General features: G+C 39.9%; 1 protein-coding gene and 1 long non-coding RNA gene across 2 annotated transcripts in view; both read left to right on the top strand.

Moving 5' to 3' along the window:
• The first annotated feature begins 4,676 nt into the window (after positions 1 to 4,676).
• On the top strand, positions 4,677 to 12,779 carry LOC117788689. Its single transcript, XR_004617787.1, has 2 exons — positions 4,677 to 5,492; positions 12,528 to 12,779. It is a non-coding gene; the product is annotated as an uncharacterized LOC117788689 (long non-coding RNA).
• Positions 12,780 to 12,937: 158 nt separating this feature from the next.
• Positions 12,938 to 20,518, top strand: part of LOC117786900 (DNA N6-methyl adenine demethylase) — a 105,732-nt gene continuing 98,151 nt past the window's right edge. The window contains 2 exon segments of the mRNA XM_034625315.1: positions 12,938 to 15,706; positions 15,944 to 16,084. Of these exon segments, the coding sequence (XP_034481206.1) occupies positions 13,847 to 15,706; positions 15,944 to 16,084 (2,001 nt within the window). The 5' untranslated portion in view covers positions 12,938 to 13,846.

The raw sequence follows: 20,518 nt of genomic DNA on the forward strand, positions 1-20,518 counted from the left end.
AAAATTGTTCACTTAACAATAAGAAGGCTCTCTTTTTATTTAATATGTCACTTTATACATATAAACTTTATGTATACCCTTTTAGTTAAGTAATATATTTACAACTCTTAATAGCAAAACAATTTACTAGACAAGGTGCAACAGCCTTGTCCTTGGTTCCTTACCTGTTGTGTAAATCTGACAAATGCGAAGTAAGAATCTCGAAATGGAACCACCAACTGGCACAGTCGGACATATCCACCCACTGTGTGGCTACACTGAGAGAATGTGTGAGTATGTGTGAGGGATAATTTGTGCTATGCATGTGTGAGTGTGAGCATTGAGTTTTAGCAATGATTAGCATCACGAAATGGAAAACCATTGTTCCAATACGCAGCAGTGCGTCAGACTCAAATCCAGGTAAAGGACATAGAACAGAGGAGGGAACGACATTGACAAATCTCAGGTAATGGCAATAGATGCAAAGACAATGCAAAGGCAGAGGGACAACGTCCAACAGGACTACAAATTTGCCACTATTAAAATGCCAGCCTGCAACTAACAACAAGTCCAATCGAATCTAAGATTTAAATACAACAACTGCAACTGTTTGAACTGCGAAGCGGTCAACGTCATCAACAACGCTCAGCTCGCAGTTTGCAATTCTCAGTTCGCAGCTCTCAGTTCGCAGATATCAGCCAGGTCCACAGTCAGGTCCAGGTCCAGGTCCAAGTCCATTGAGGAGCAGCTGAACTTTTTGCCAGCGAAAAAACAAATGCGACTGTGACTGTGGCTGTGGCTGCCTGGCAACGACAGAGAAACAGAGAGAGAGAGAGAGAGAGAGAGAGAGAGAGTAGGATAGAGCGCAAAGGAAGCAGCAAAGCGCACAAAACAACTACAACAACAGCAATAGCAGCAACAACAGCGGGCAATAATAATGCAGCAGCAACTGCGATGTTGACGCTGACGCCGACGCTGACGTTGACGCTGGCTGCGACGCAGGCAGCCGCTGCGATGTGTATAAAAATTTAACATCTGCTCCTTTCATGATTTCGGAAAACTCAAAACTCGTACGACAGCAACAACAACGCCAGCAACAACAACAACAACAACAACAACAACAGCAGCAGCAGCAGCAGGGCTGTAATGGAACAAATATAAATATGTGCATGTGTGAGTGTGTGTGTGTGTATCTATGTGTGAGTGTGTGTGCTTGTTGTTGTTGTTGCTGCTGCTGTTGGCTGTTAATGCATTTGGCTTGCGTTACTCGTATTACGTGTGCATTTGTGCCGCAGAAAGATCTCTTCTTTTTTTGCAGCAACAGCAGCAACAACAACAGCAACAACAGCAGCAACAACAACAGCAACGTTGCTCGCGAGCATTGCTCACAGGACATAGACCGGATGGGTCCTTGATGACGGAGCCGAATGACTCGCGTGCATTCAACTTCAACTTTAGCTTCAACTCCAGTTATCAGCTTCAACTTCAGCTTCAGCTCCTCTGACAGAACTTTTGCTGCTCCTTTTTGCCTTGCCGCATGCGGTGAAGTGTTGCCGTTGTTGTTGTTGCCGTTGCCTGCTGCTTTCTACCCTTATTGCCATAAGAGTACTATGATTATATCGCGACTTGTGCAACAGACTTACAAAAAGGTAGCTGCAACTTTGAGACTTCATTCTGCAAAAGGATTGCTCTAAATTCTCGTGGGAATTCAAGATAAACCTCAAGTTGCTGTGGGAAAATCTTGTCTGTATAAATTTCATATCAATTTTCAATTAAGCTGTCATCACACAATACATTATCTATAAGATAAATCAAGTCTATGACATAAGTCTGTCCAATATGTTTTATATAGTAGTAGAACAAAGGAAAAAACAAAAATAGCTATTTAAAAAAATAATATATTTAACATTAAATGTAAATTATCTGCAAGAGGTTACATAATTAAAATTTTTAAAATATATTGATCTAAAAATATCTATATATAAACAGATCTTATAACAAAAATATCCTCTTCAACAAAAAATTCTTTTTATTACCCGCATTTTACATAAAATATTTTATAATAGAAAATTAAACCATAGAGTATCAAAGCTTCGACTTTCTTGAGTAGCTTTCTGCTCTGCAGAGTTTCTCTTCATTTTTTCTCGAATTTTTGCGAGACGCGCGCGTTTGTTTCATTTTTCAAATACTTTGCTGCAACTGTCAGATACTTTGGCCTTGTTGTTGCTGGCGTTGTCTTCGTTGCTGTTGTTGTTGTTGCTCTTGCTGCATGCCGCATGTAATGTGAATGTCCTTTGTTGCCTGACAAAGGACACACATTTACAGCGAGAATGAGAGAGAGCTGGCAAGTTAAAGAGAGAGAGAGAGAGAGAGAGCGATTGCAGGCGCTTAAGTAACTTTGTTGCACGCACAACTTGCAACTAAACTTGCGTATACTTTTGCAACGCAATCAAACGGCAAAGTGGCAAAGTCACAGGCAAAAGCCAAGACCAATACGAAGACAGCAGCAGTTGCAGTTGCAACCGACTGCTGCAATTGCCCTTGCCACTGCCCCTGCCCCTGCCTCTGTCCTTGTTTTTGCCTCTTGCCTCTTGTCTCTTGCAACACAGCGCCGGCTGCGTCTTCTGTTTGTGCAGATGTAACTTTACGAGTCGATGAAAATCGCCTTGGTTTCTCACTTTGAGTGTATGTGTGCGTGTGTGAGTGTGTGTTAGTGTGTGTACCTTCTGTATTTACCTTGTGTGTAATTTTCGTGTGTAGGACAGGTCAGTGTTCCGCTTGAGGATAAGCATTAGAGTTTAAGGGTTGCGTTCCACGATTTTCCATTACGCAATGCAAATAAGCGACTCCTGCTCCTCTCATCCTCTCCCTCACTCTTTCTCTACTCTCCTCCCTCCTCCCTCCCTCATCCATCATTCCATTCGTTTCCATTACTTTTCCCACGCCATTCAACAATGCAACTGTCAAGGTTTTTCCAGCTTTTTTTGCGCTGCCCAAAAGCCTGCCTCCCTTCCCCCCACCACGCCCCCGTTTCACTATTTCCCCTACCCTATCATTCATGCACATGCACTGGCATCAAAAGGCTCCTGACAGCAACAACAACAGCAACAACAACTACAATAAAGAGGACGACAACGACAAGCTTAAAACTGCATGGCCGAAAAAGCAACGCCAGCAAAAACGCACACAAGCTCAACTAATAGTTTTGCAGCGAGAAAAAAAGTGAAATGAAATCAACTGACATATAGAGGCAGAACAGGACGAAAAGGCTGAGGAGTAGAAAGGGCAGAGGAGAATTGTAGGAGGAGGATAGGCTGTGGAGAGCCCGGACTAGGGCTCTTTACAAAGCTGCCAGCAAAAAGTGAAATAAGAAGGCAAATTGTACCAAAATCCCGCAGCACAGCAGCAACAGTCAGTGCAATGCCAGGCAAGGATATAGCACACAAACACACACACACACACACACAAGCACACACACACTGACACATGCAGCGTTACGCCCACAAGGTCCAGGCTTCAAATAGAAATGAGAACAGCAGCAACAACAACAGCGACAGCGAAATAAAACCAGAAAATATTCGCTGGTTGTTGCTGCCGCTGTTGTTGTTGTTGCTGCTGTTGCATAGCTCATAGATTGCAAGTTCGCATTGTGCGCGCGAAACTAGGGAAAAAATTTTTTAATTGGAACAACAACTGTACAGGAGACGCAGCGGCAGCGGCAGCAGCAGCAGCAGCGGGCAGAGGCAACAGCAACAGCAACAGCAACAACAAAAGCGCACTTCAAACGCCGCATGGTCGTATATGTGTTTATTTGTATGTGTATTTGTGTTAGCAGAGACCGCATGCAGCTGTTCATGTTTATTTGGCTGCAGGACATGTTCGAGCCAGGACATACAACAGCAACAGCAACAACAACTGCGCTTGAGCAGAGCAACAAGAAGCAGCAGCAATGGCATGAGTTGCTGATCGATGGTTGCAAGCGAACACAACGCAACTAGTTGCAACAACAGGGTGATTCTATTTAATTTTTATGACTTAGAACAATATAGAAATAATAATCAATAAATAATGTGTAATGACAATTTTTTAAATAACTAAAAATAAATATAAGAAAAATAAATAAATTAAACATAAATAAATATATAAACATAATAATGAAATTAAGCTCAGAAATAAATAAATGCTATAGAGTTTTATAAGTAATTAGACAAACAATTTAATTAATTTTTAAAATATTAATTTCCAAGTGTGCTACACTTTAAATCAGTAAATTTTAAAAATAAATTTCATTTGATAAATTACTATAACATTGTGCAGTATTTATTTTGTTTTAAATGAAATTCAACATAGGCATTAGCTGCTATTTTTTATTGCTCTCTCTTTTTTAACAAATAAATAAATAATAAAATAAGAGCTAATTTTGTAATTTAATTAATTTAACATTATTTAATTTGATTTGACTAATATGTAACATTTGCATTGGCCGTCTTTTAATTTTTTGCTACATTTGCCTGCCAACATGTTGCGGTTCGATGTGATGGTTGCGGTTGTGTTCGTTGCTGCTGCCGGCGTCAAGCCGATGCGTTGCTGCTGTCGCTGCTGCTGCTGCTGCCTCTGCTGGCGCTGTTGCTGCTAGCGTCGGGGTTGGTTTGCCGTTCGCTTGTGCACGGCACAATCAGTTGTTGTGTATCCTTCGAAGGGTGAAAAGTTTCCTAAATACAAAAACTTTTGCACCGTCGCCGTCGCTTCGTACGAGCGCCAGAAACGAGTGCGAGTTGCCTGCCCCGCTGTCAACTGCGAGTTGTGAATTCTACGCGGTTGCAAGTTCTTAAGCTGCGGAGCGTGGAACGTGTAACGTTGCCGTCGTCAACGTTTTGTTGTTTATTTGCGCGTTTAATTTTCCTTTTCATACCAAAAACAAACAAACAACAACAACACACAATTAAATTTAATTTAATTAAGTAAGCAACCCAGTGAAATACTTTGATCAGGGATTGCAGTTGAAATGAAAAACGAGTTTCAAATGTGTTACAACAACAGAAAACTGGCAATTATGTTGCTCAAGTGATTAGTGCCAACAACAACAGCTACAACTAAAACAACTGCAACAATCATAGTAACAATAACAACAACAACAACAACAATCGGCAACAACAAATGCTTGCATTTCTTTGAGCAACATTTATAATTTCCATGCATCTTCGCATCGTTTCTTTGCGTTAATTCTCTTTTCGTGTCGCGTTCGCATCTTTCGCGTTTTGTTCGTATTGTAAACAGTTAATTCTTAATTCACTCTACCCCTCTCCCACCCTCTCCCTGTCCTTGTTACTCACATACACATACGCTGAGACGGCTTAGCTTTCGTTTTCGTTTTACATTTTCGTGCGCGTTTCGCCTTCCTAACGGTTTTCCGGTTAAAGAGATAAAGAGGATCATTACAGAGGATCACTTCATCGTATGCAACTTCCTAGTGGCAACAGCAGCAATCGATCAATGGCAATGGATTAACAATGGTTTGTAAATAATTTGGCAATCAATTATAATTATTTTAAATCAATGTGCTTTTCAAAATTAAATGGACTATAATCAAAACTAAGAATTAAATATGTGAGATCATTGACGATCAGTGTAAAATTTAATAGCTCAAAAGAATAAGAGATAGAGAAAAACATATATGCAATCGTTTCTAAAACGTTAAGCTAAGAAATAAATAATTTCTAGCTTGATAATTTGACTTGATCATCATTTGGGTGTACTCTTTTCTTAATTCTTCTTTGATAATATTGTAGAAATGACAAAAATATTCATATTTCTTGAAGTGAAAAGGTCGAATAAGAAAACAGCTTATGATCATAATATTCTGCAAATTATATATTTATTAAAAATTTTAAAAGATAAAAAGGATTCTGTTGAAAAGAAAAAGAAATAAAAAATTGCTTAATAAGAATACTTTAAAAAATTATAATATTCGTGTATTATTCTTCCGATAAACCACGAAACAGTAGAAGAGCTTTCTCCGACGGCTTCTAAATTCCCAGTGCTTAATTTAATTGCTTATCGATTTACCTGCAAATTTGTTAATCTCTGTAAAATTAGCTTAACAAAGCAATTTAAAAAAGACAAAAAATGAAAACGTGAAGAACGCAAAGCAGCGAAAATAGAAATAACATTTTTGGGGCATTTAAGATCAAGTTACAAAAGTCGTAAGCCGCCGGCTGCACTTGCTACGGATTTCAGTGTGTTTACTTGGGACATAAACAGGCAAATTTAAGCAGATTTATTGACGGATTTGATGACGATGCCTTAAATGAAATGTAAAAAAAAAACGAACAAGAAACGACAAATGCAAGCAAAACAAACATGCGAAAAATGAAATAAAATTAAATGAACGCAACAGAAGACGTTGCCTCATAAAAGAACAAGAATAACAACAGCAGCAGCAACAACAACAACAACGGCCAACAGTTTTCGACTTTTTTTTCCCGAAAATTGACACAAAAACATTTGAGATGAGTAATGACAATAAACACGCGGCAGAAGTCCAAAAACTTAAAGATACTCGTACTCACAAATACAAATACGAACAGAACATGACGAAGAAGCGGCAGAATGCCAAAACTGTTGCTACCAGCAGCAGCAGCAGCAACAACAACAACAACAGCAGCAGTCGCAGCAATAAAGCGCCTTTTTACCAGCATCACAGACGCCGCCAATCCGCTAGATACATTTGTATCTGTGGCGCATATGCGCCGACGTTTGTCAAGTTAAATTAAAAAGCAGCTCAAGGCTCAAGAAATTGCTGCGGCTGAAGAGTTATGCCCATTCCCAGGGTTCCGGCGAAAACGTGCAAAGAACGTGGCAGGCAAAAAAAAAAAATAAAAAAAATAAAAGAAAGAAAGAAGCTAAACACTGAAAGAGATACTCATATCAGCAGATACAGATACATTCAACACTCGACTTGCTGCTAGCTCGTAACTAACTAACAGTAACGTGCGTACTTCAAGGCAACGCGCTCAAACTTGAAGATACACTCAGACACACACACACACACTCGCACACACACACACACACAGCCTCTTTTGGCGCGCACAAAACAGAAGCGCCAAAAATAAAAATCGCACAACAAAAAAGCCAAACTGCAAAAATGAAAGCGAAACAGAAAAAACAGAAGCAAGAAGAAAAAGAAGTAGAATAAGAAGAAGAGGAAGAGGATGGAGGGAAGTAACAACATCAAGTCAGCCCCCAAATGAGGCGTCGTAACATGACAGAGAGACGCAACCCACGAACTGGAAGAATTCGAGGCTGAAGCTGAAGCTGAAGTTGAAACTGCCTTGACATGGGCAATAAAGAGAATTTAAAGCGCCATAGAAGCTGACGACGAAAGCAAAGTAAAATAAATAATAAAGCAATACAAATTGAGGCAACAACAACAACACTAACAACAACAACACTAACAGACGCTGCCACAACGACTGTAAAAAGAAGTTCAAGTTCAAACAGCGCATATGTATCTGTAAATGTATCTGTATCTTGTAGTTTGTGTATCTTGCACATGCTGCTGCAATTTGTCTGACCAAAGGCGGCCACATGTGCCGCCAACTGGACGCGCCTGTGTATGTTGCTGTTGTTGTTTGTGTTGCATCTATTTCTGTTGCCGTTTTATGAGGCTTGGATCTTGGAAATGCAGTTGCAGTTGCAGTTGCAGTTGCATGGCGACCCCCAATGAATTAATTCCTCGGCTAAAAATAAACTTAGACGTTGTTGCATCTTCAGCAGAAATGCCAGTAACAAGCACACCCACACATACGCTCACACCCACATCCACACAAACACACACACACGCACACACACAGAGACACTTGCTACGTTTTCGTTTTCATTCATAAAATAAACGTAGATGCCAAAAAAGCACGCGCAGGTAGCAAAGAAGGCATCGCTAAAGGACACGGCAGGCAAATTAAGGCTTTGACCTAGAGAAAAACAAACAACACATACACAACACACACCCAACACTCACACACACTCACACAGACACACACTCCCACTCACAGCAGTGTGAGCTTGTAACGTTAACGGTAACGTGCGTGACTTTGAAAGTATGCGAAATGACATACTCGTAAATCTGCATGTGTGTGCGCCGTATGTGTGTGTGTGTCTGTGTGTGTGTGTGGGGTGTATGAGTGTGTTTGGTTAGCTCCTTTGCATGGCTTCATTGTGGCACACAGCACGTTTCATTTCATCGCATATTCAACATACTCGTACTCTACTGTGTTGCCCCAACGACTGAATGCCTGCCACACTGCCCCATTCCCTTCTCTTCGCTTACCTTTTGTTCCCTTCGTGAAGCTTCCCGCATCGAATAACTCAATTTACACGTGACACATCGCCAAGTAAATTAACCCATTAGCAGACTCACGATAACTCAGTTCTTCTTACTTTAGATGTACACCGAATTTCGGAGAATATATTACAATAGATGAATATTTATAACATATTCAAAGATATGACATTTTTACATTCTATGCTTTTACGTTTCAATTTTTAAGTAAATCTTTAATATTTCGCATACTTCTGGTTCTTTACTCAAACAAGTATTTAATCTTCAAACAATTTTTTGGTATTCTTTTTTTTTTGTTAAAGAAGTCCAATGATTAATATTTTAATAAAGTTATTCTTAAGCAGCTTTAATTTTTTTTTTTGAATTGCAGAATTATAAGCTTACATGAAAGATATATTTTAGTTAGGCTCAGTTGTATAATGAACTTACATTATTTTGTATTATTTCAAGAAAAATTACCATAATATTAATTTGTACTGATTATAATTTTAAAAATTTTACTTCAATGAGTTAATTGAATTTTTATAAGTAAAAAATAAATGCCAAAAGTCCAGAAATTGTAGAGTTTCCAAATGTATCTGCAAAAAACACGTTAGAACACGCTCAAGTAGGTGCTTCTAGGTCGCGTTGAGGGACTTCTGGCATTGCACCCCATTTGAAATATAAAATAAAATGCATAAGTACGTGTTGTAAAATGTTAAAAAATGCAATAGTGCAATCCACCCCTCCAAATGCTGTAGATTTGCATATTAAAAAGTTGGTTTAATTAAGTTGCAAGAGAAAAACGCAATGTATGTAAATAGCTGAGTTTTTAGCGTGGATAGAGCAGCTGAATATGATGTACATATTTGTACTTATACACGTATATTTTAATAAATATTATATTTTAGTATGTTGGATGCTGACAAAAACAATTTGAAACAAATTTCATATGAGCTAAAAAACAGTTGTTTACAAGCGGAGAAAACGTCAGATAACATATTAAAATGTTACTTATACATGGGAGCATGCGGGGCGTATGAGCAGCATTAGCAGTTGTTCTGCTAAATTCGATGCTGTAGTTGTAACTAAAGCTGCTTCGTTTAAGCAAATGTTGCTGGTAAAGCGTCAGCTTGACAGACAGGCCAAAAGAGGTAGACAGAGAGAGAGAGAGAGAGTGAGAGAGATAGACAGACGGACAGACAGGTAACAGCAACAATGCTGCCAGTCAAAACGCGACTGTGAAGCAGGATAACTGCCAGTTGGTGTTGCACTTGTATCAGCCTGATTGTTGTTGCTGTAGTTGTTAAGTAAAGTCAGTTTTGGCTACGCACAGGTAGAAGCGACAGCCACAGCAACAACAGCAACAGCAACAACAGCAACAGCAACTCCTGCTCAGCTTCAGTCTCACCCTCGCTTCGTCATGGCTGAGTTACCTTTGAGCATTTGGTCTATTCTGCACATGCAATGTATGCATGTATATGTGTGTGTATAGGTGTAGCCTACTTTATGCACCCAAAGCAGCGCAGAGTCACCTATATTCGCTGTTGTTGCTGTTGTTGCTGCCACTTTTGCCCTTCTTCTGCTTGTATTTCAAATGACGCATTGTTCGCATACATATTATATAGTGATACATATATATGTGCATACATATATATGATATACAACTGTGTGTGTGTGCGTGTTTAATTCGCGAACAAATTTCAAAATGTTGCAAACTGTGCGGCAGCAACAGAAACACAGCAACAGCAACTGAAATTGAAGTGAATTGCGCGCTTTGTTCATGGTCTCTTTTTGTAAACCACACACTCACAGACACACTCACACACACATTTGCACACACTAAAACTCATGCAAATAGCTCATGTTTTATTTGTATAGCAAACACAAACCGAGCTCAAAAAGTTGCGCCAAATTTGACAGGCATTTGAAAGGTTCTTCTGCTAGATAAGATTAAAAAATATATACACAGACATTTTTATTATCAAAATCTGTTATATCACAGGGCGGAAATGAGAGCTTCAGGCAGAGTTCGCTTCTCAGTCATTTCCGATTTGAATACGAGCAATAAAATGCGAAATGTTTGTTGACCGTTGCCACGACACGACACGAAGTGAAATAAAGCGAACGCCTTGATTTATCTTCTTGAGCCTGCTAAAGGAAGCGCTAATTGTGCACATGTTGCAGTTGCAACTGCAACACACACTCGCACACACACACACTTGCACATTGGCCTAATTTTGAAATCGGGATCTTTATCGCCCAGTCGCAATACTCGTAACTCGTAAGTTGCGTCTCGTTACTTGCCACATGCAACTTGCCCCCTCTTGCTTTGCCCCAAACAGCCAACGAACAATGTAAATATATGAGCCGCAATAGCTGCAGGATGGAAACGCGAAACGAACTCGCATAAAACGGAAAGTGCAGCAAATTGTGGCAGCTGCAACATCACAATTTTTTGTATTCTTGTTTCTCTCCTTTTGCTTTTCTTCTCTTGTTGTTGCTGTTCCTCTTTCAGTTTCTTTGGCTTGCGCATTCGCTGATCTTAACTCTGTGGCAGGTTCTGTTGCTGGCCGTTGGCCTTTTACCGTTTTATTTGAGTCGCGCTTCCCTTTGCTGGACATTGCCACAGCAACATGCGGCATGCAACAGCGACGATCCAGCGTCGCGACGCTGTCCAAAAGCCACTCAAATTGCAATTGCAACACGCAAATTTGAAATGACAACATAATCAGTCTTTAATTGTCATTCGACAACACATTGTTGCAACAGCAACATCCATAGAAAGCAAAGGCAACTGTACACTAAAAAAGAATGCTAAGGAAGTGTAAAATATAGTATATGATTAAATTAACGACAAAATAGATGATAGAAAAAAAAGTAGCATAAATGATAAAGATTTATATAGCTAATACATAAATGTATTTTTTAAGAAATTCTAGCTAAACATTTAACAGTTTATTAATATTTAATAATATCTTAAGCAATGAGCACGACTGCAATTTTACATTGAAGCCGATCTAAATACAAATAAATAAAAAACGAGCTAAAAAATTCGATAGAAATTATACCATTATGATCATTACATATTGGAACAAATTGTTGAATTATTTTCATTTGTTTGTAAATATACCATTATTTACTATATATTAAAAATTCGAGTATAATAATGTTTGACAGAACTTTGCATTGCCAATCATAAAATGTTATTTAAATTCAGTCAAAAGTAGATCTACTTCTTGGCTTTGGCCAAGAGCACTTTTTAGCCACTTCAACACCTCAACAAGCCAAAAACTTTGCTATAGAGTGTGCAAAGCACTTACACACACACACACACACACACACACACACACACACACACACACATACTCACACACACATGTACAGAGCCGGCCCATTGAACTTTGTGAAGCGCAACGAAATGTTGGCAGGTTGGAAGTGAAAAAAAACACGCAAAAAGGCAACGGCAAAGGACGCGCAAAAAAATGTACACCTGTGCCGTTTTTTATGAGAATAAAATACAAAATACAAAAGAGACAGCACACAAAAAAAGAAGCAGAAAGAAAGAAATATAAAAATAATGCGAGTAACTGCGAAAAAAATGGCGAAAAAAGCAAGAAAATGACAACAACGACAGCAACTGAAAAACGCAGCGGCAAGTGTGTGTATGTGTGTGTGTGGCAGCTCTTACAAAGCCAAAGCATAACTTACAAGCAACAGCAGTAGCTACAGCAACAGCAACAACAACAACAACAACGGCAATAAAAAGTCAGAAATGAGTGTCCTTTACATTTTTTGTTGTTGCCTCTGCCGCTGCTGCTGCGCTGCTTCCTGCCACCACGGACTTGGACTTGGCCAACGCCGCTCATTATATAGTCAAAGACCATAATTATGTGTTGAAGTTTGTAGATGTTTTAAGTGAGTGAGAGCCCAAGAAGCAACACAGAATAACGATAATGGTGGCAAAATACAAAAAAAATATAAAAATAAAAAGAAGAAACAGACAAATAAAGTTCCTTGTAAAGTCATTTAGCTTTTGCCGAGCACAGCTCTGAGTTGGAATAGAAGAAGAAGAGACTTCTATAGCACTCCTGGTACTCCTTAAGGAATCGTTTACTAATCGTTTACTTTACTTTACTTGATGATGAAATTTGATATCAAAAGCATTAGCATTTAAGACTTAATGTTATTCCAATTTCTAATTAAGAATTTTGTGTATTTATCATTACAGCTTTTTAACCAACGGATTTGAGGAAACCAGCAACAAAAACAACCACAACAGCAACTTTGGCATGTGAAATTGAAAAGCAAAGAAAAAAAACAAAAACTACTTTTTGGCTAATAATCAAAATTTTCACTTGAAGTCAAACAAAAAGCAAGAAATGCATTAAACGAAAGAAGAAAATCAACTAATTAGTAATATTAACTTAATTTTAATAACTTATAACAAATAACGCGATAATGTTTAATTAATTTGTAAGTATAAAACCAACAAACAAACAAACGGAAGACAAAGATTTTTAAACTTAAGGCCTACAAATATTAAGTAATATTATTGCATAACGTATTTAAATCATTTTCAAGAAAAGCTGCAAACTATTTTTTATATATATAAACATATTAAAAACAACAACAAAAAGCAAATCAAATTTAAAAGCAAAAACCAGAGTACAAAATTCATAAGCATCAATTTACAACAGCAACAAAAACAAAAGCAAAAGCAAATAAATAAAATATCGACAAATATCAACAAGCTAAATAATCAATAAATATATATATATATATATATTTAAACAATATATAAAGAAATACAAATAAACAACGCATACAACAAATACAAATTTACAAATTACAAATTTACAAATTTTTCTAACAAGAAGTCGAAGTCTGAGACACAGCCACAGCACAACAACAACAAAAAAAAAAAAAAAACGAAGGAAATTTGCAAATTATTATAAATATGTATAACAAATCAAATTAAAAAAAATCAATTTCTTAGCTGCCGTTTACAACAACAACAAAATAAACATCTTCAACCACGAATAAAGTACAAAAACAAGATTTTGAATTTTCAAACTTACAAATTTTTAACAACAATTTAATAGTAGCACTTTTACAACAAACAATATTAATATCAATTATATAAAAATATTTATATAAACTCGTAAACGAATATTAAGCTTAAGCAATAAATTACATATATTATCAAATACAATTTTACATAAATAACAACAACAAAAGCAAGCACAAACAACCAGTGAGTTCAAAATACAAATTACAAATCTAAAAAAAATTACAACAAATATTATAGTGATTTATTAAAAAGAAATCATACAAAATCGTAATCGAAGAAAAACTACCTCAAGAGCAGTGAGCGTGTACAAAAAAAGAACTAAAGAAAATTAAGAAAAATTACAAATATTTAGCTAGTGTGAAGAGAGCATATTAAACAGTGTATAAGCCGAACTTTTCGTACTGCCCTCGTCCCTTTCCCCTCAACGCAGCGCAGTGTCAAAGAAGCTGCGCAGTCATGCAACTCTGCGGACTTAAATGGCGTCTTCAATAATCGCACAGAGCAGCACAGGCGGCCCCGTCGACTCGACATCGGCAACCAGCAGCAGCAGCAGCAGCAACACATTGCCGGCAATCTCAGCAACAGTTGCTTCAGCAGCTGCTGATCTCCACAATACGCATCTCAATCAGTTGAGCAGCCTCAGTCATCACTATACGACGCCGTATCATCATCATCACTACCAGCAGCATCAACATCAGCAGCAGCAACATCAGCAGCAGCAGCAACATCAGCAGCATTACCAGCAACAGCCAACGCAAGCGGAGCAACATCCTCAACATTGGGATTACTATGCACGTCAGCAGCCAGCGGCGTCTGCCAACAGCAACAACAACAATAATAGCAATAGCAACGGTAACGGCAACGTCAACAACGCGAGTGACAACAACAATCGGAGCAGCAATACAAATGTTGCAGCCCCTTTGGGCAGCAACAGCAGCACTGCTAATGGCACTGCTGCCAGTGTCAACAATGGCCACAGTCACGGCCACGGCCACGCCCACAATCATCACGTCCATGGCGGACACAGTGATGCCAATAATGCCGTTGCTGTTGCCGCCACCGCCGCCAATGTCGCAGTAGGCGCCAACGGCAACAATTCCAACTCGAACTCGAATTCAAATTCAAACTCCAACGGCAGCTATACACGTCCCTGGGAAATGGAGTCCAAGGATAGCGTGCCACCGCATCAACAACAACAGCAACAGCAACAACAGCAGCAGCAACAACAAGTACAATCTCAATCACAGCCGAAGAGCGGCTTTGAGCCATTCTCAAAGTTGCCCTCATTCCAGAGTCAATTTCATGGCTTCAACGAGCAACTGTTGCCCGATGGCACGCCCATGCCCATGCCCATTGGTGCCACAGCAGCAACAGCTGCCGCAGCAGCAGCAGCTGCAGCCGCCGCAGCTGGAGCTGCCACAGCGGGAATCAGTTCGCTACAAACGGTGGCAATGTCACCAGCCAGCATCTCAGTGAGTTCGCCGGGTATGATGAGCGTGGGATCACCTTTAACCCAGCTGCCAGGGATGCAGACAAGCATAACACCACCATCGGGCAGCTTTACACCACTGGGTGCACCACCGCCACCGCCAAATGCATTTCACCACATGCACACGCATCATCGGGCAGCGGGAGCAGCGGCATATCCTCTAATGCCGGCAGCAACAGCAGCATTTGGGGATCTGCAACTGTATCAACCGCTGACGCCGGGATTTGCACCACTGATCAAGAAGGAGCCGGGCACAACATTGACGTCCGCCGTGGATTACGATATGCTAACGGGCATGTCTATCAAGAAGGAAGACTTTGATCTCAGCAACAGCAACACGCATCTGCAACATCAGCAGCAGCAACAGCAACATCAGCAGCAGCAGCAGCAGCAACATCTACAGCAGCAGCAGCATCTACAACAGCAACATGGTCATCCACATGCCGGACTGGGCGTGGCTGTTGGCATGCATACGCCCACATCGTATGACGGCAACAACAGCAACAGTTTCCCGCATGCGGCAAGCAGCAGTGGCAGCCACACGCCGCACACAACACAGCCGCATACGCCGACGCCGTCAGCAGCGATAGCCGCCATCAAGGTGGAGAAGCTGCTCAAGTCGCCGATAGCACGACACGAGGCGCGGAAAAAAGAAAGACGGAAACCGAGGCCCAACTCATTGGAGTCCAGTGCTGAGAGCGAGGCCAGCGGCATGGACGTTGATCCCAGTGGCGGTAATCCGGGCCAAGTGGACGCCGTCTCCAGCACGGCCAACTTCAAGAGTCCGATGAGTGCGCTCGGCATGGGCGATAGCAACGATGCGAATGCCAATGGATGCGATAAACAGGTAAGTTCAAAGCTTAAATGGCGCGTACCGGCGATAACTGGCAAACGCTGCAAATAATAGGAACACCCATCCACCATAACCATAACCTACCACCAACACCATCAACACAACCACCACCAACAACACTATCAACATCAACAACAACAACAACAACAACTACAACAAATACAACTTCCACCCAACGCCAACCACTCCACCAACCACAAATCCTTCTCTTCTTCCGCCTCTGTTTTGCAGTCAAAGAAGAAACGCAAACGTTGCGGCGAATGCATCGGCTGCCAACGCAAGGACAACTGCGGCGAATGTGCCCCATGCCGCAACGATAAGAGTCATCAGATCTGCAAGCAACGTCGCTGCGAGAAGCTCACCGAGAAGAAGGTAAGTCCATATACTTATAGTCCAAACATTTCCAACCAGTTAACAGTCATTCAACCATTCAACCAACCGCCAATCGACCAAACATTCGACCAACTAAACATTAGGCCTTTTTGCCCATTCAGCTCTTAAGGCAATTCCCAGGCTCTGGCCCAGACCGAGACCCAGAGTCAGAGCCAGAGCCAGAGTCAGTATCAGAGTTTCAGATTCATAGCCAGAGTCAGGCTTACGAGCATTTCCATTCATTCAAAAAAAAGTTACTCAATGAAATCGACGAACACTTGCGCTGCGGCTCAACAACGGCAACAGCATAAGCAACGGTGTTGCTGGACATGCACAGTGGTTCAAAATACAAATTAATAAATAATCCGGAGTTTATACATACATTTTTTGAAGAGAAAATTAGCTTTAAATTCAGTAAAAATAGGATAAAAATGTTATTCTGTTAGTTAAAAGCAACAATCTCCCTCTTTTCATTGTCCAGTCAAGATCTAAGTTAACTAACTGGAGGTCATTTTAGCGTAACATACGCATAAATTTATTTCAAATCTTATTACAAATATCAGTGAAAAAAAATAACTTTTGAAATGTTGCACAGTTAACATTTTAAATTTAAAATACTATACAAGCGAAAAAAAACTTTACGTCGCTTGGAATACATTTTAAAGGAAAGCTACATTCACAATAGGTAATCTGTTTTTTTTTTTAAACCTGGCTCTTTATTTTTTTCACATAAATAAATGATTATAAACATAACATTGGTCAAAATTTCACTTTAAGGGTACTTTGGTAGCACAAAAATTATTACCTTAAAGCTTATAAATTTTATATAAGTATGATTTGTATTTAATATTGGGATCAATCAGTGTTTTTTAGTCAATTGTCAATGGAATTTTCCAGCAGTGAGTGCTGTTGTGAGGACACTGTGCAGGCTCCAGTGCAGAGTCAGTGCAAACTGGTTTCTCAGTTGCAGCTCGCGGCCACGAGAGTTTGCGCGGTCTTTCGCTCCAGCGGTCAGTCACTCAAGATTTATGTCAGCACAACAGATGTTCCATCCATAGCCAGTGCAAATTAATGCGCCCATTTCCCCCTCTCACTCTCTCTCCCTCTCTTTTTCTCTATCTCTCTCTCTCTCTCTCTCTCTTTATGTCCAGTGCTTAAATACATGCAATTGCCTCAGCCTGTGCTTGGCCAGACGTTTAACTAGTAACCTACAAGCACGTATGTATGCATATAAACATGTGTATGTGTGTGTGTGTGTGTGTTTGTGTGTGTGCTTAAGTACTTGCGTACGTGCACTCTTGAGTACTTGTACTGCATTCGCGTATCCTTAAACTCTCAGCTTCCCAAGCGACTGTGGATGAGTTTCGTTCGTTTTCCCATTTAGTTTGCATTTCGAAATCACTTAAGAGCAGAGCAGAGCCGCAGGCAGGCAGCTCATATCCTTTGAGGAAATCAGGTTACACACTTTCCGACATGAAAATCAGCATCTGAAACTACGCTACATGTCGCCCAAATGAAGTCCATCTGGGATCTCGAGTGGTTGTGGTTATGTGATGTCTTTATGCAAGCTGCTTGACAAGTTCATTGGCCGAGTACAGCGCAGGACAGTTAAGAAGGACTCGCTGAGTGCTCAAAAAGAAATTTGAAAGTAAATACTGCATTTTAACTTGAAATTATAAGAACTAAAAATCAACTGCGATATCCACAGTATGTTTATCTCGCTCTAGCCAATAGAAGTTCTAACAAATTGTTGTTGTTGCTGTGATCAAAATCCAAATTAAGGTCATGTCCACAGACGAAACGCTTCCATTTGGACGCGTTTGCTTCGCTTCAAATGCAGACGCAGAAAAACAGCAAAAAGACAACAAGAATAAGAATAACAGCAAGAACAACAACAACTGTGGCAATGCCAATATGCCGTATGAAATAAAACAACAATAAAAACGATAATAACGAAACGAGCCAACAACAAAAGAAAAGCAAACGACGTTCGCAGCCGCTGCCTGCAGGAGCAGATGTTCACAACTGACAAACACACACACAAACACACACACACATACACATACAGATAGACAGTGAGAGACAGAAAGACAGACATAAATAAATAAGCGACTGCGCAACGTTTTGTCTCGCTGCTGCGATCAACGCCGGCAGCGACAGCAACCCGAACAGCGCTGCCAGCAACGGCAGCAAACAGGAAACCGAAAAAGAAACGAGCACGCAGAGAGAACGTGCAGCGTGTGCTAGAGCGAGAGCGAGAGCGAGATAGCGTGCTAGATAGTTAGGAGAGAGCGCGACTGGTCACACAATTAAGAAGGAGGTTGACAGGAGAAGCGAACAGCGCTGCGACTGCGGCTGCGTCAAAAGGTTGTCAAACAGGAAAATGGCACGCAAAACGACGCTGTCCACTATCTCTGCCACTGCCGCTGCCGCTGCTGCTGCCCCTCGGCTCCCAAACGACGACACACATAGATAAAGTTGTAAATTTTGCAGTCACTGCGCCATCAGTTGACATGTCAATACTCACTCACACACATGCACAAGTATTGCGAGTAGACAGTGCGATGAATGTGACCAGAGTCTTCCTTCCGCGCTTCCCATACAATTGCCGCTTTATTTTATATCTTCCTCTGCTTTATCATCATTATTATTATTATTGTTGTTGTTGTTGCCGTAGCTTTTGTTGTTTGTACAACACGCGTACAAGCTATAGAAGTCCATGTATTTCACACTGTTCAACATAAATTCAATTATTCAAGCGAACAATTATACACGGCAACCTGAGCAAGTGCAGCATTGAATAATTTGCTATTTATTAAGCATTTATCATGATAAACTGCACAAAGTTCCTTATAAGAGTATGCAATTTATCCTTTAAAAGGTCACTCTATTTCATTATTTTTTCTGTTTCAATTCAATTCAATAATTTTGAATTATTATAATATAAATTATGAAAAATAACCACTTTGATTATAGGACTATTCCTGTTTTAACTTTAGGAAAGATTTTTAGGAAGTAAAATTTAATTCCCTTTGAAAAACGATTATTTCAAAATAATAAGTGTACTGATTTCAAATTCTGTTCAACATTAAAAACAAAAAATATACATTATTTATATCCTTTAGCTCATCTAAACATTTACTTATTTAATGAATTTCTATACTTTATAACTTTGTGTTCAGTAGAGTTATATTCTGGTCTACAAACTGATGTTTCATAGTGTTCTTTCCTGAACATGCATATTATAATAACAATGTCGTCTGGCATCGCATTTTGTAGTCGTTTTGTTTTTCTTTCGCGGAAGTTCTCTTCGGATCGACAATAATTTCGTTATATATTTTGACGATCGTCTTTTGTCGGGTTGCTGCTTCGCATGCAGAATCGAAGGCGGATCAATGCACTTTTTGACTTATTTGCGGTATTTGTGCAGCTCTTGTAATTTAATACTCGCCCTGGGTTTTTTTTTTTTTATTTTTAAGTTTCAATTTCGTTTTGGTTGCGTTTCAATTCGTTTCGTTTTTGGTTTGCTTTTGGTTTTTTTCTGAGCAGCTGGTCACACTTTAAGCGGAAACTTGAGTGCTGCTCCTTGTCTGTTTTTACTTTCACAAATCAGGCCGAAAAATAAAAAATAAAATGCCTCGAGCACAAGTCATTAACTTGGCTATTTGAATTGCCATCCCCATTCCTTCTTCCAAGCAAAATCTGAGGATGCTTCCTGTCGCGGGCTCTGTTGGACTTAAATATGCAGTTTTCTTAGGAATTTTCTCATTAAAAACCGTATTTTTTCATTCCTTCTTCTACGCTTTTCTCAAATAAGGCAAATCAACAACAACAACAACGGGAAGAGCAAATATTAAAAGGCGTCTGGTCTAAAGAAAGTCGCCAAAAGCGACGAATCAACCAAAGGCCCTCTTGATACGGACAACCTTTCGGGAAGTCTGGTTTGAGTGATTGACTTCATTCCTCTATATATATATATATCTGTATGTGTATGTGTATGTGTGTGTGCTTGTGGGTGGTTGGTATTCGCATTGTCCTTGTATTGTAATCGTCGAAAGCTTCTTTCGCTTTGCTGTTTCCTTTTTTTTTGCCTGTTCTTTCAATTTCACTTTTGTGGCCGCAGGACGCTTGCCCCGTGCCTGTGTGTGTGTGTGGCAACTTCATCAAACTAAATGCACTCCATGTGAACTAACCCTAAGTCTAAAAGCAGTCAGGACAACTTAAAGGTTTCACTCCATGCATACGAAATGCTCACAAAATGCGAGAATGCGAATGCGAGCCATGAAAGTACGAAAGTACAAGTATCTCGACACTAAGTATGCGCCTCAATTCCAACAACAATAACAACTTGCAACTGGGAGTGCAATGCTCCTACTTGAGCACACACCGTTCGTGACATACTCCCAGCTTGACAGCATTCGTCCTCGTCCTCGT

Source organism: Drosophila innubila (genome assembly GCF_004354385.1).
Source record: "Drosophila innubila isolate TH190305 chromosome 3L unlocalized genomic scaffold, UK_Dinn_1.0 0_D_3L, whole genome shotgun sequence".
Taxonomy (NCBI): domain Eukaryota; kingdom Metazoa; phylum Arthropoda; class Insecta; order Diptera; family Drosophilidae; genus Drosophila; species Drosophila innubila.